Source organism: Anarrhichthys ocellatus, unplaced genomic scaffold (assembly GCF_004355925.1).
Source record: "Anarrhichthys ocellatus isolate YVR2014 unplaced genomic scaffold, GSC_Weel_1.0 scaffold15, whole genome shotgun sequence".
Lineage (NCBI taxonomy): Eukaryota > Metazoa > Chordata > Actinopteri > Perciformes > Anarhichadidae > Anarrhichthys > Anarrhichthys ocellatus.
In genome coordinates, this window is record NW_022280045.1 from 5793674 (window position 1) to 5808172 (window position 14499).

Here is a 14499-nt window from a genome sequence, read left to right on the forward strand (position 1 = left end):
ACATCATGAACAATAACTTGTTTTGTATTCTGTGGAAAAAAACGTTCATTCTCTTTTCTCCTTTCCCTTCCAGTTCCTGTTGATTGTACAGCCCTTAGAACACGTGGCCTTAATCTATCATTGTCATGCATCTCAGTGTGTGTTAATCAACTTTTGGAAAGCACACACGCACACACCTCATTACTGACAAAGCAGGTGGCCACATTCCTGACTATGAATACAAAAGTAACAAGCACACTCTTACAGGAAGAGGGAAAATGTATTAATCTTAACAAGACAACACTTTGAACCGAGGACACCGGTTTGGAGACAGTGGAAAATTGGACATAAGGACATTCTTATGATCATGTTTTTGTAAGACATTTTGAAAAATTGCTTTACATGTTGGGAGCAAAACTTGTTTGGATCAAATGAAACCCTTTGGATCAACTGCTTGTGTAAGCAGAGTTAGGATTTGTATTGTTGGATGATTATTGGCATTCCCATCTGAAAAGCAGGTCTTACATTCTTCACAGGCAAAGAGGGACACCCGGGTTTATATCTTATGATTGAACAAAACCTGTTTAAACATGTGCCCAAATGAGGCCCAATGCATAGTGTTTCATTAAGATAAGATAGCCATCGTTATTATCTTCTTACGTAATGACTGAATCACAGAGGTAGGTCTGGAGACGTCAGAGACTCCTTTCTTTGTGGTATGCTGGTATTTCTGGATGTCATTTTTTTAATTTTATTTCTTGGGTTTGGCTCAAAAAAGGAGCCACAGTCACCGACTCACATGTGAGTTATTCTTTTGTTCCTTTTTTTTTAACTGTGGCAACTGCTGGAGAGAGACACAAGCAAAGACTCGCTCCGAATCCAGGAGCCACAGTGACGGTGAGTCAAATGTGCTCCTGCACCGCCCGACAGGTTGGACTCCAGCGTATAGATGTCATTCTCACTGCCCAGCATCATGAAGTCACTCTCAGCCTGCCCCGGTTCACATCATACCTAAAGACTCTGTTACAGCATGGTGGGCTTACTAAACTTAAGTCTCTGAGCAATCTGTATTCTGGTAAATCACATTTTGCTAGAAGAGAGAAATAATTGAGCATTGAAAGGGATCATGAGTGTTCCTGTAGAGAATTCACTCGGACTTGTTTTGGTTGTTGCTGTGTTGAGCATTTGGTGTTTTTTTTTTTGTTTTTATCCCCTTCTTTTGAACAATTGCAAAGCCTGTTGTAAGGATCTTCCTTTTGTAGAATTGATTTATCATTGTTTTTTATTGGTTTGTTTTTTTTACTTTGTAAGATAGTTGTATGAGTTCTGTTTTTATCATTTTTGGAATGCTCTCTTTTTTTTGTTTACGTTGTTTAAATGTAAGACGACTCTCAATTTAGATTCCAGGAACAAAGTGAGGTGTTTTCTTTTGTGCCAGGTGCTTAGAAATGTTAGAAATGACAAACTTATCTGGCTGTAACATCACATGTTGTGATATTGCTCTCTCTCTTTTTTTTCTTTTTTTTTTTTAAATGCATGTTTGAAAACAAACCTGTCATGCCAGTTGTAATTGGATTGTTCTGGTGTTTGCGACAGTTTTTTTTTCTTAAATGAAACACAATATTTTTCTTCAGCACACTCCCCCTCCGCTCTCCTCGGATGCCCAGCTCTCTGAGGAGCTTGTTGATTAGTTTGGGGAAAGGGGGCAGAGGGGGAGGTCTGCACAATCTGCAACACAATTCACTGTTTCATAATGATATGAAGCATAAAATGAATCAAATAGGGTGGCCTTAGTCATTTTCCTGACTTTGGGAGTTTTGATAATGGTTACTCACCAGTGCCTGAATACTTCTCTGCTACATGGTGGATGATGTTGCATTTGATGATTTATAGGTTGTACCTTTTTATATTACAGATGTATAAAAACATATATACTTCAGTAACATCTGACAGTGTCTCAGAACATCTAAATGAAGAATCGCACATGCTGACTGCTTCAGTGTGTGTGTCATTAAATGTAAGATGACTAATAACCCGGTCTTCAACTTTGACGCTGAAAACTACTTAATATGTTTCATCTTTTATGTACTGATTTTGTTAAGTATAATTTTGTCCTTGACTGGCATGTGCATTGATATGTATGTACAGCTGTGATATATCAGCTTTATCATTATAAGCTGGTACTGATATGTAACAGTATTTGGTTTTCTACCTGTCATTTTATCCCAAATCTTGCCCCTCGGACTAGCCCCAACCCTTATTTTCTTTGTCAAGTCACTCTAACCTTTCTGCAGAAAAAAAAACGTGGTGTTGTTGTGATATGAAAAATCTCTACTAAAGACTTGTTCTTTTATTTCTTCACATGAAAGATATGTCTGCAGTATCCAAGGATCAAAAATGCACCTGATATCCTTTGTTAACAGACCCTTTTTGTCCTCTACAACAGATGACCTGCTACAAATCTCTCTGTCTTCACTCATGTTTGGGGACAACATCTATGTAGGCTATGTCCTCAAAGTGCCTCCAGTTTCCTATTTTTTATATATAAAGTAGATATAGAGAACTGTTGTGTATATAACAGTAATGTAGCAATAAATGTGCCATTTTTAATAACAAACACCACGTTTATCCAATGTCTTTTTTTCAACCCATGAATAAAAATTACATGTGCATTTTTCTTTCTGCAATGCAACCTGTACCACGAAAATTGTCAGATCTATAATATCACTGCTTAAACCGTCTTTTTAACGGGAAATGGTCACCGGGAGAGCACGAGAAGAGCTGACTAACTATACAGTATGTTCGTATTACTACTATTGTGTTGCTTGGAGGTATTCTTATGGCGTGTGGGACACTATTTTTGCCGCATTTCTTCAGCTGCAACCCCGGCGGTGTGAAACAGACATGGGAGCGAATAAAAAACATATTTTAAAACATAATTCTAAGCAGTAAGGTTTCCATTCATAACTTATACATCATTCATAAAGGTAACCGGCGCAAAGTAACACTGCATCCACGACTCCGACATGTCCCCTGGCTCAAGAAGCTGACACGCATAAGTGAAAATATGATGACAGAATATATACTGATTATTTTGTTGTTGCTCCCAAGCCTGCTTCACAGTGCTGGTTGCAGCTGAATATTACGGCTAAAATATTGACTCACTCGCCATCAGAATACATCTGTAACACATTAATTTAACAGATGTATAGTCAGATATCGTGCTCTAGATGAAGCGGTGATATTATAAATCTGTTAATTTAATCATTTACATAATCGGCGATTTATTGCCAGCTGTCTTTTTTTCATGTGTCTGTCTAAACTGTGTTGCTTTCTGGATTATGACTTTATATTATTTGTATTTGTGTGATGTTAATTTACGATCCACGTACTAAGCTTTGATTGGTCAGTAGGCGGTGTTTTTATACCAGTTTATCTCCCGCATAATCTGTTCCGGAGCAGGATACCATGGTGGTCTATCCCGGTAAGAAGTGATCCTCTGTCGTGGAACTGAAAACCCCAAATCCTGCTTCGTGGTAGCGACCGACCCAGTCAATATTCTGTTTGTGAAATTGAGTTTAGCCAACTGGGACAGACCCATCGGGTAGCTCCATGGCTAGCTGGGTCATAGCTTGATCTGCCCGCTATGGGGCAGAAATGAGCTGCACTCACAAACACACACTGCTAATAATAATAATAATACACTGCACTCAGTTGAATACACATTTTTTTCAGAGCCTTGCAAACAAATCGTCACTGCTCTGCTGGAAATACTACCTGGTTTTCTGTGTGTAAATTAATATGTATTAGTTTGAATAAACGCATATATTTTTAAATAAGCACCATGTAGGGAAATCTTAACTGAAATAATAAAGGTGAACAAATGTATTTTAAAAACAGTTCCCCCAATGTGACAAAAAATGGGTACAAATGCTACGAGTTGCTCTTCAATTTAATCAATTTTTTAATTTTGTAACTTGTGTTTCTCGAGTAACCGGAAGTAGTCCACGTACATTGCACATGCGCACTAGGCGTAGTCAAACCGGAAGTTCTTTTACAGCTTTTAAATCGGCGCATCCTGCGTTTTGTGGAGGACATAATTCAGCCGAAATGATCAGTAAAGTGGTCGGTGCAAAGTATGTGGCCATTGCCAAATCATGGTATGTGCTGTTTATATTGTACTGGTGGTAGAAAGCGGAAGACTTTCGGTCAACAGGATCATGATGTGTCCTTCGCTAATATTAGCTAGCTGTTAGCTTAGCCGAGGTCATAGCTTTGGGGACATGCAGACTTTAGCTCCTGTCAGCTGAACTCTATGATTACCTAAAATGAACTGTTATAACGAACTAAACAAAGTCAGCGTTACCTTTCCTCAATGACTGTCATTGTTGTTCCTTGATCACAGCAAAAATGTGAATTCAATTTTAAGTTAATCAACTGGATAGCTGACTTACTGATCTCACTGGAAGGACTAGAGCTATTAGTTTAGTTATAGATTAGTCAAAAAGATAATTTGTTTAGTCTAGACTAGAGTCGGGTATTGGGTCAAAATGATGCATTTTAAATGTGTACACAGTCTAACAAGGTAACTGATGTGATATCTAACTCTTCATATTTGTATTGATAAAGATTTAACCAGCAAATCTATTGCTATTTTTACATAATAAACAAAGCACATGACTATCAAGATTAAAGTCACTCATTGTTGGCATACATTACTCAAACACTTCAGTCTTAACTAGTCAGTTTACAGTGTGCTTGGTGTTTGTCCATAGAATGAATGTGTGTCTTCACAGATCATATTCATTAAGTGTAAATCAATTTTAAATATGTACACATTGACAATGTTTTCACTCCACAGGATCCCCACCATGGCGGTTTGGGGCACAGTCGGAGGCGTGGCTCTGGTCCACTTCACAGATTGGGAATTGATTTTGGGTTATGTCCCATACATCAGTGGCAAATTCAAGAAGGACGAGTAGCGACACTCAGGTTAGTCTCGAGGAACGGCAAAGAGATGTGTACAGACATAAGACAGGAGGTGTAACAGCATGTGATGAATCTGGACATTTTGGTCAGCATCATTATTTCTGCAGCTACTGTATCTTTTTTCACTTTCAACCTTTGTATAAGTTAGACTGGCTTCTACAACTATACAGACTCTCAGTTCTTACATGTGGTGTTAATTTAAAATGCTCTGCAGCTATCTATTTCCAATCATCTATAACAAGAATTAGATATTCATAAATATAATTAAAAAGCAAACACATTTAGGATTGTTTGCAAATCATTCTGTTTGTACAGAACCTGTTATTTTAGAATAGTATATAAGTATATGTTTAGACTCTTTGCTTCAACACTTCATATAAATGAACTTATGAATTATTTTTCCACCCGTTTACAAATTCTCAGGGTTGAACATGATTTAACACACCAGTCTACCTGCAGCATTAAAGATGACTGTGTGTTCGACGATGCAACGAAATTCCATGTTGAGTCTTTTCACATGTTACATGCAGGGTTGGTAGGGTCGTGAAAAACCCGAAATAGTCGAGGAATTTCTAAAATGTCAATTTCCAGGCCTGGAGAAGTTTTGTTAAAATATATAAACCCAGAAAGTTTTGGAAATATGAGGGAAATTTGCTTCACAAACACCTTCACAATGAAGTTTATGTGGTTTAGTTGAGGTCGACTGAACATTCGGTTGTTCTCTGCGTGGTGTAACGTTAGACTCCGACCCGAGAGGCAGCTTGTACTTTTTGAAATGTAAATCCTCTAAATGCCAGGTCTCTACTTTGACATCTCATAAGACATAAAGATCAGAAAGACCAGGATCCTTTTTCATGTAACGGGCGCTTTTCACACACAGCTTTATCCGAGCTGAATATCTTATGACTAGTGTTATTTATTTTATGACTGTAGTATTGTTTATTTTATGACTAGTGTTGATTGAGGTGTTCATATCGGTCATTGACATTTAAAAGGGTTGTAAATCTCATTCTTAAAGAAAATCGTAGCACACCAGTTAACTTGAATCAAATAAAAACATAATTTCCCAAAGATGAATTTGTGGCTGGTGAAAATGCTGTGTGGCTAGTAACCAGCATATTTTTAAACGTTTTTTTTTTTTCTATCTAGGATAGTACAATTATACGGTAAACTTTATTAACTCTTATCATTCTATTGGGGTAATTTAGATTGAGACTTATTTTATATTGCATAAGCCTTAACGTTTGATATCTCATACTATATAATTAAACAAGTATGTGGGTCTATAGCTTATCTTTTATCATTGTATAAATAATTTAGTTTATTTCAGTAGATTTTCTATTAACTGATAGTGGTTCAGAAAGTCAAAATAATATGTCAGCGCGCCAGAAAGTCGGTGGTAAAATCACTGCTTTCCTGTCAGGTCGGTGTTACAGAAACTCTGGTTCGACAACAACTCCAAACCAGGTCAGTTTCCCAGCAGAGGTTTTCATAGTAACTGAGCGTGACCGATGTTGAATTTGCATTATGGAACCGAATCAACTGAAAATGAGTCAGACTACCTGAAATCAGCCTCACTCATTTGGTCAACTGGCTTCTGGCTTTATGGAACGGGTCCCAGGAAACTGTCAGGACGGAGGAAACGACAAAGTGAAATTCAGAGACAGAATGCCAGGTAGTTTAGAGGTGTCGGGGGACTAGAATCCAGGACAGTGGTCTATTTTAAGACCATGTGTAGCAGCTTCTATTAGGACCGGAATGTCTCTTAAACAGTCAACCACTCTGCAGCTTAGGTATTTGGCTTGAAAATGTCAAAATCGGTAGATGTATAACCTACAAATCCAATAAAGTTCACAAACTGTGTTTGATGTTGAATGAGTTTTTTTATGTGATAAAAAGACAAAACAAAAAAAGCATCAAAGTGCATAATTTATGAACGAATGGTCTCGTCAGTGTCACTAAGCGTAACGTTTTTCCACTGAACTTGCTAACTTTACATCCAGCTTTGATTTGTCTGTCACAGCAAAACCACATTTCTACTGTTAAACTCTGTTAAACTAATGACTGTGTTTTTCCACACTCAGGTCGGTGCTGTTTTTTGACTTCAATAATGAAGAAGAACTGCTGCAGCCCGCTCTGCGTGCCAGGCCTTCATCCTGCAGCTCAGTCAACATTGAACTGTTCACCATCGCCACATGAAATGCACCGGAGTCATTTCAAAGTTCCTCAACCAGCGACAACTTGGATGGAAGGAATATGAAAACACCAACGATAAATGGACTTTTCTTTTCTTTTCTTACTTAGTCGGGGGGGTCAGGTATTTATTTTATCATTCTCATGTGTGTCACACCTGATTCACAAGTAGAAAAACGCTGTCCTTCATGTCACACTAATTGTTTTGAAGAGAAGTAAAGTATGTGAGATGTATCCTATATCGTGGTTGTGTATAATTTTCACTTGTAATGATTCAATATTAAGTTAAATTAAGCTGAAGTATATTTGTATCCTGAATGCAGCCCAGTACACATTGATTGGACTTAACGTTTGGTCAGATCAAGGAGATAGTCATTTAGAATCCTGAATTAAGCCTCTGATTTGTGGGTATATACCTAAAAACTACAGCTGATCATAACAAAGGCTTGAATAATAATAATAATAATAATAATAATAATAATAATAAAGGTGTTAACAGGCAAAACAAGCCCTTGGAAATCATCAGAACATGTGTCCGTGTATTAACAGAGCAGCCAAACAATCTGGGAGAGATGATTGTTCCTATACTGAATTTAAATTTTTAGATGGTGGGACTACTTTTTTTTCATACAAAAGTCTTGGACTTTTTCCAAGTGTAACTGCAGGTTGCAAAGTAAATATTATGCAATAATGTAAAGTGAGCCCATTACTGGTATTAGTCCTGGGATAAAATTCCACAAAAAGGACCTAGTTGGCAGCAAAATGTAGTAAATAATATTAGTAAAAGTACTCATACGGAATGATTTTTTTAAATATAAGTTATTGACTAATGTTTGAGCAGCATTTTAATTTTAAAATTTTAGCCAGGTCCAGGTTGTGTCAACTACTTTACTCAGTTTAATTTAGATATATTTACAGTGTTTTTTTATTGTGCAACTGCTCAGTTTGCAAAGTTGTGTTGGGAAGTAAAATTATTTCTCTTAAATTTAGTACAAAAGAACCTCAACTGTACAAAGTACGGTACTTAATAAAATAGACTTACTTCAATATGAGTTAGTTTCCATCTCTCACAGTGTGCAGCTAACAGATCCTTTGTGACCTGCGCGTCATTTTCGGACTATTTTTACAGGAGTGTCGCGGATGTCTTCCGCTCATTGTGTTACAAGGCCCTCTGGCGGAGTGATCTGCAGTTGTAAAGGTCCTGACGGGAGACAGGCAGTGGATCGATAACAAACCAGACTCGGTGAAAAATTATGACTGCAACAATAGGCAGCTAGCTGGCTTCTGATCTTTTACAAGCCAGAATACCGGACAAGCAAACCAAGACAACCAAGACCATGGAAAGAAAAGGGTGAGACTTTAAAACCCGCTCAGTCGAAGGACTTAAGATGAAAGTTTCTCTGCAGGAAATGCACGCATGCATACATGCGTTTAGAACAACACTAAGCTAATTGTCAAGTCTGTGTTATTTACACTTTTGTTACGTTAGCCAAACGCAGGCTTTAGCTCGTCTTGACTTAATTAAGTTTCTAAACTTGCAACTTTGAACAATAGTCATTGATAATGTGGTCGCTGGTACGTTGACGTTGCCAACGCTGCTAGCTTGATTAGCTAGCTAAGTTTCATTGTTTACACACGCATGACCTGCGGTGCGTTGGGCCCCGGCGCGTCTGCGCCAGTCTTGAGCGTGCGCTATAAAACATCAGCTGCAGCTCGGTTATCTTGTTAAAAACTTGTAGGTAATTAAGAATATGCCGCCTCGTGTGTAGTTCTTATCCGTTTGTGAACCACCCCCCGTCTGAGTAACGTTAGTGAGCTCACTCCTGGAAGGAGGCAGCCTGTTGTATTACAGGTACAGAGTCATCGCTACTCTACCTCAAAGCTCCACCTACACGCAGAGAGCACCCACACCTACTGTGGCTGATTAATTACATCAGCAGCTGTGGGCGTGTGCAGATGTGTTTGCCTGACATTTCCTGACTCCTTGTTATGTAGGAAAACTTACAACTTTTGATTATTTTTAAAGTTGCAAGTGTCCCCAACACAAAACGACGGCCGGCCCCCACCGTTTAGAATAACTAAGAAGCCATGTATGGGTGCCTTAAGTGCTTCAATGCCTCAGGTATTGAAGAGGGGAACGTTGCGATGACAGCTCTTGTGTTTTCTCTCTCCAGTGTACCTATTAAGCGCATCCTCAACAAGCCCCAGATAGTCCGCAGTCTGGGCGGCAGCCTTCACCCAGATGTGAATGCCAGCCACTCCCGGGCTGGATGGTCGCTCCTGACCAAAGTGCAGCGCAGCAGGCACAAGAATCTGTACGAAATCAACCATCAAAACAGGGTGAGAATGTGTTTGCTTTTGGTTTTTATGAGCGCGAATGACCGTTAAATTAGTGTTTAGACCGATAAAATATATTCATGTTATTGTTTTTACACAATTAAATCGATTGGGGTTTTAATTTAACTTTATGACGCAATATATATTTCAATTTTAAAGTTAACCAAAGTAATCCGTGGAGGCACAGTTGGCAATGATTACAGCCAAAGGTTCGTGTCAGCTTTGTACGTTTTGACACTGAAGTTCTTCTTCCGTGTAAACCTGCTCATGCCCACGTTCCACGTGGACCTGCCACACATTTTGGATTGACTCAGTGTCTCCAAGACACATCCACAGTTTGGCTTTGAACCCAAAACATAAAGTTAAGTTTTAATAGTACGGCCAAATAGCTCAGTTTAAGTCTCATTGTTTCATAAAGAACTGAATGGCCCAGGCAACATTTGTGGTGTACACAGTTACTATGGTCTACACATGATACACATTAATTAGTTTACTCTAGTGAGCTTTACATCGAGATTCCTAACATGACTATATGCATATATATTGTGTTAGAATTTAAACATTATATATAGTTTACTAGGTAGCAAATGGTTTTGGACAGATCTAAATGTTAGCAGTGGAAACCTGTAGCTCCTTCAGAGTTACAATAGACCGTGTTGTTGCCTCCCTTGCTGTTAAACCGCTCCCACAGACGTTGTTTTATGATTAACTGATGACTGTACTGCCTCGGGATATCCAGTGCTTTTGTAAAACGGTGACATCATCACAGCCTTTTATTTCTGCTGCTGAAGGACATTTTTTTTTTTTTTTTTTTTTCAAACTGCTCATAATCATAATAATTGTCCCAGTTCATTGTAATGTTTACATCGTCTCTTCACACTCCATGGGAGTAATGAAGGGATGCCACAGTACCTCCTGTTCTGTTCTGATGAAACAATAACTCAGTCATACAACTGTGTAGGTTTGTACAGCAACGTGTGTGTGTAACAAAGTTGTCGTATCGTCTCTCTCAAAGAACAAGCCTGATTTAAACACAACACTACCAGTTCGACAGACGGCGTCCATCTTCAAACAACCCGTGACCAAGGTTACAAATCACCCCAACAACAAGGTGAAGACCGACCCACAGAAGGCTGTGGACCAACCCAAACAAGTAAGTTCTTTCATTCGTTAACACTATAAAAAAGTCAAATGAAATTGTTCCTCTAAGTAGCTGTCATGTTGACCAATATGAAACTTGGTGTTCTGTATTGTGTCTTTGCTGTTATTTAGAGAGTGCTTTTTCAATACATTATATAACGATTCACATATTCAGTTTGTGGAAAACAACGCTCGAAACATAACACGGAAATGATTTTAGTATTTTTGGTTTGCTTCGATCGTCAGTTGTTCTGGGAGAGGAAGTTGGGCGGGTTGAATGCATTTGATATCGCAGAGGAGCTGGTGAAAACTATGGATCTTCCCAAAGGCTTACAGGGTGAGAGTAACCATAACAAACGTGACGACATTGTGTGATTCAAAGCAGTGACTTTTTGCTTGACTTATGCTTCCCTGTTGTCCTCTTTCTAGGTGTTGGGCCTGCGTGTTCAGATAAAACGCTTCTTTCTGCCATCGCCAGTGCTCTGCACACCAGCCCCTCACCTGTCACTGGACAACTCACTGCTGCTGTGGAGAAAAACCCGGGGGTCTGGCTCAACACATCACAACCTCTCTGCAAGGCCTTTGTGGTGACTGACGATGACATCAGGTAAGATGTTCACACCAGCAGCACGGCTGCAGCTTCCCTCACTGTAGCGTAGAGAAGTGAATCTTCACTGGCCTCACAATTCAGCTACGATTCAGCCGTCAACACTGCATACATTTGCCTAGCAGAGTTTTCCTTACTCATAGCTCTTCTACTCTTTCTTGGTTTAAGTCACAGCATCTCCCGAACACCACGGTTGAATCCACCGCTGGTCTCACATTTTAAGTTGGCTATTCAAGCTGTCCAATGTAGTAACACGGTGGTGTAACATGTTTTGCCTGTTGTTAGTTGTGGGTTATCATGTTGAGTTGCTGAACTAGTGAAACGGTTGTTATTGCTGTTACATACTGAAGAGAGTGTACGTCCGTCCTCTGCCTGAGAAAACAGCACCAAGCTTTAAATGAGCTACACTCAACTTAAATAACTAGCAAGCTGGTTTTGTGTTTTTGTCACTTCTCCTGTAAAGTAGAGCGATTAATTCAATGATACTTTATCGTGTTTCAGTGGAATCATATCGTGATGAAATCGTTATATCTCGATATCGTTATACACAATTGCATCGTCTAAGTTGATAAACAAGCACAGACTAACTAAGCTTTCTCAAAAACATCTGAATTGATAAGAATTCTGCTTATGGGAATACCCCATATTAGTTAAATCCAACTATTGTCTTAATCTGACTACTCCATACGTGTGTGCATGCATGTAAACATCGTCCGTGTATAGCTGCATATATTTATTATTTTGTTCTCTGCAATTGTCTTGAAACTTACGTTCACTTTGCACAAAATGTCTAAATTAATTGTGATAATACTCATTACTTTTCATTGTGAAGTATTAAATTCAGATATGAGTAAAGTGCTTTACCATGTGGTCATTTCATACAAAGTATTTATTAAATTAACAGAAAATATGCCTTTTTTTCTCATATAAATCATTATTAAGATAAAGATAATATGATCTATATTGTGATAGAAGATAAACCTACATGCCTGCTACATGATAAAATACACAACACATTGTGCTCAGCAGTGTTGAGAGTAACCTACTCTGCAGTGACGAAGATCTATTTAAGGACCTTATTAACCCACTGGTGGAGGTAGATGAAGAGACTTTGGTTAAGACGGTCAAAATAATCGTATCGTTGACTCTCTATCGTGTAAATGTTCTGACTAAATTGGCGACTGTGGCAGATTTTGTCTCGCAACACTCTTTGCCGTGAAAGTTTTGTTTACACAAGTGCCACCGATATTTCATGCAATAATGGCAGAAGATGTCCGGCTCTCAGATATGGAGATTTCCTGCTTTTGGGGGGTTTGAACCGACTAAACAAGCCATTTAAAAACACCATCTTGGACTTTGAGGAACTGACAGTTTTCACTATTTTCTGACATTCTGTACACCGAAGAAAGATGATGATTGGCAGATAAGTCGAGAGTGATCCTGGTCTGTGTCTCTTAGGAAGCAGGAGGACCTGGTGCAGAATGTGAGGAGGCGGCTCGAGGAAGCCCTCACAGCTGATATGTTGGCTCACATAGAGGACGCCACTGCAGACGCAGCAGCAGCCAACAAAGTGGAGGAGAAGGTTGAGCAGGTGGACAAGGAGGAATTATAGCCAAGGTACACAAAACTACAGGTTCCAGTGTCGCTATATCCTCTTCTGTTGGTCCATCCATTTCCTCTGTTTGATTGTCTTGTTATGAGCTTCAGTACATCTAACGTGTCTCTTTCTCTTCTCTCCCGCAGGCTCGTTTGACATGAAGTTTGCTGGTAAACTCCTTTCATTTTCAAATAATTGGCTCCATGAAGATTTTTATACACTTTGAACTGAAATAGACCCTAAATGCAGACGTTCTGCAGATTTTGTTTACCTAAACAAAGACTGTTTTCTTTAATATTATTATTATTATTATTATTTTTTACATTCAATAGTGTAATTCTGGAAGGGTGCTTTGGATTTCCAGTTCATTTTTACCTCTACTAACGTAAGGCGACTTTCTTTAGACTTTCCATTCTGTTTAGCGTTTTCATGTCACGATGACATCACCATTTCACCATTGATACTATATTGAGTCAAATGAAATTACTGTTCCTGTAAGTGGTTGTACTTTTAAGGCGGTTTTGCAGCAGTTGTGGATGATTCTCTACACAATGCAGTGTTACAGTTAGTAAACAGCTTTTCAAGCTCAAAGTAAAGTCAAAAACACAAACCTGATGTGCGTGTGTGTGTGTGTGTGTGTGTGTGCGTGCGCGCTTGTGTGCGTTTGTGTTGAATGTATCCTTTCATGTTGACGTCTTAAGTGTGTTTCTTTTTTGACACGTTGCTCTTTTATATTTTACTCTGGCACTGCAGGTATTGTGTTACGTTTGGAAGCATAGAAAGGTTGCAGTATGTTTACATGCACACGGCACTGTTGTGGCTGTGACTAATCACATTTAGTTTGTTTGATTTCAAGTTTTTACAGCTCAAAGCAGTGTTGTTTCTCACAATAACTTGAGTTTACATGGTTTTGAAGTTTAAGTCACGATGTTTGTGTTGACAAAAGATTTTTCAGTACTGTTTCGCCAGCTGCATTTGAGTTTAATATGTAACAAAAAGTGTGTACCTTCAGAAAATACAAAAACCAATAAAACACTGATGTACCTCGTAACATGATGTACTGTACCTCATTACAAAAATCATTATTTGTCTCTATACCACTGTGAAATAAATGCAGCTCTTTCATGGCTGGTGTTTAGTTGTTGTTTTTTTAATCTAGGAGCTTGTAGTAGGTGGACATGTTTTTAGATTTTGTGATTAAAAGGTCCCTTCTTCTGTAAAGGATGGGTTCACATTGTTCAAGTCTTCATATAATATTCACATGCCTACATATATGACATCTGTTGAGCAAAAGCTAATATAAGTTAGTATCTTCCAGAGTTACAATCTTTTTAGTACTATTAAATGCAACTGTATGTGTCAGGGACAATGCATTAATCATTGTAACAGGTTACAAATGTGTTGCTTATATTTCACGCCACGGCTAATGTGTGACCCCTATCTCTGGTAAGGCGTTTCTGCTGAAAAAGATCCCAACACTTCATTGCTAAGAGTACATATGTTAAATTAAGCACATAACACACAGTGATATTCTCATAAACATGCTATCTAATAAATCCCCCCATTTGTATCTTAAGAGCAAGGAAACACTGCCTGGGGACAACAAAGAGAGCTCGGTACAAAAAAATAAATGTATATATTTTAGGACCGACTGTCT

At 38.6% G+C, this 14499-nt stretch overlaps 3 protein-coding genes across 4 annotated transcripts in view; all 3 read left to right on the top strand.

Moving 5' to 3' along the window:
• The window catches only part of tcf3a (transcription factor 3a), a 28133-nt gene extending 24754 nt beyond the window's left edge, over positions 1-3379 (top strand). For both annotated transcript variants that reach the window (XM_031854518.1, XM_031854520.1), the window contains exon 20: positions 74-3379. The gene's annotated coding sequence lies outside the window, so the exon portion shown is untranslated. The remainder of the gene's footprint in view (positions 1-73) is intronic.
• Positions 3380-3976: 597 nt separating this feature from the next.
• Positions 3977-7400, top strand: uqcr11 (ubiquinol-cytochrome c reductase, complex III subunit XI). Its single transcript, XM_031854522.1, has 3 exons — positions 3977-4139; positions 4841-4971; positions 7053-7400. Exons 1-2 carry the CDS (start codon positions 4000-4002, stop codon positions 4959-4961), a joined length of 261 nt encoding a protein of 86 aa, XP_031710382.1. The 5' UTR covers positions 3977-3999; the 3' UTR covers positions 4962-4971; positions 7053-7400.
• Positions 7401-7496: 96 nt separating this feature from the next.
• mbd3a (methyl-CpG binding domain protein 3a) lies at positions 7497-13893 on the top strand. The gene is made up of 7 exons (XM_031854521.1): positions 7497-8512; positions 9336-9501; positions 10514-10651; positions 10885-10975; positions 11068-11245; positions 12704-12862; positions 12989-13893. The coding sequence occupies exons 1-6, from the start codon at positions 8499-8501 to the stop codon at positions 12855-12857; spliced, it is 741 nt and encodes a 246-aa protein (XP_031710381.1). The 5' UTR covers positions 7497-8498; the 3' UTR covers positions 12858-12862; positions 12989-13893.
• The last annotated feature ends 606 nt before the right edge of the window (positions 13894-14499 follow it).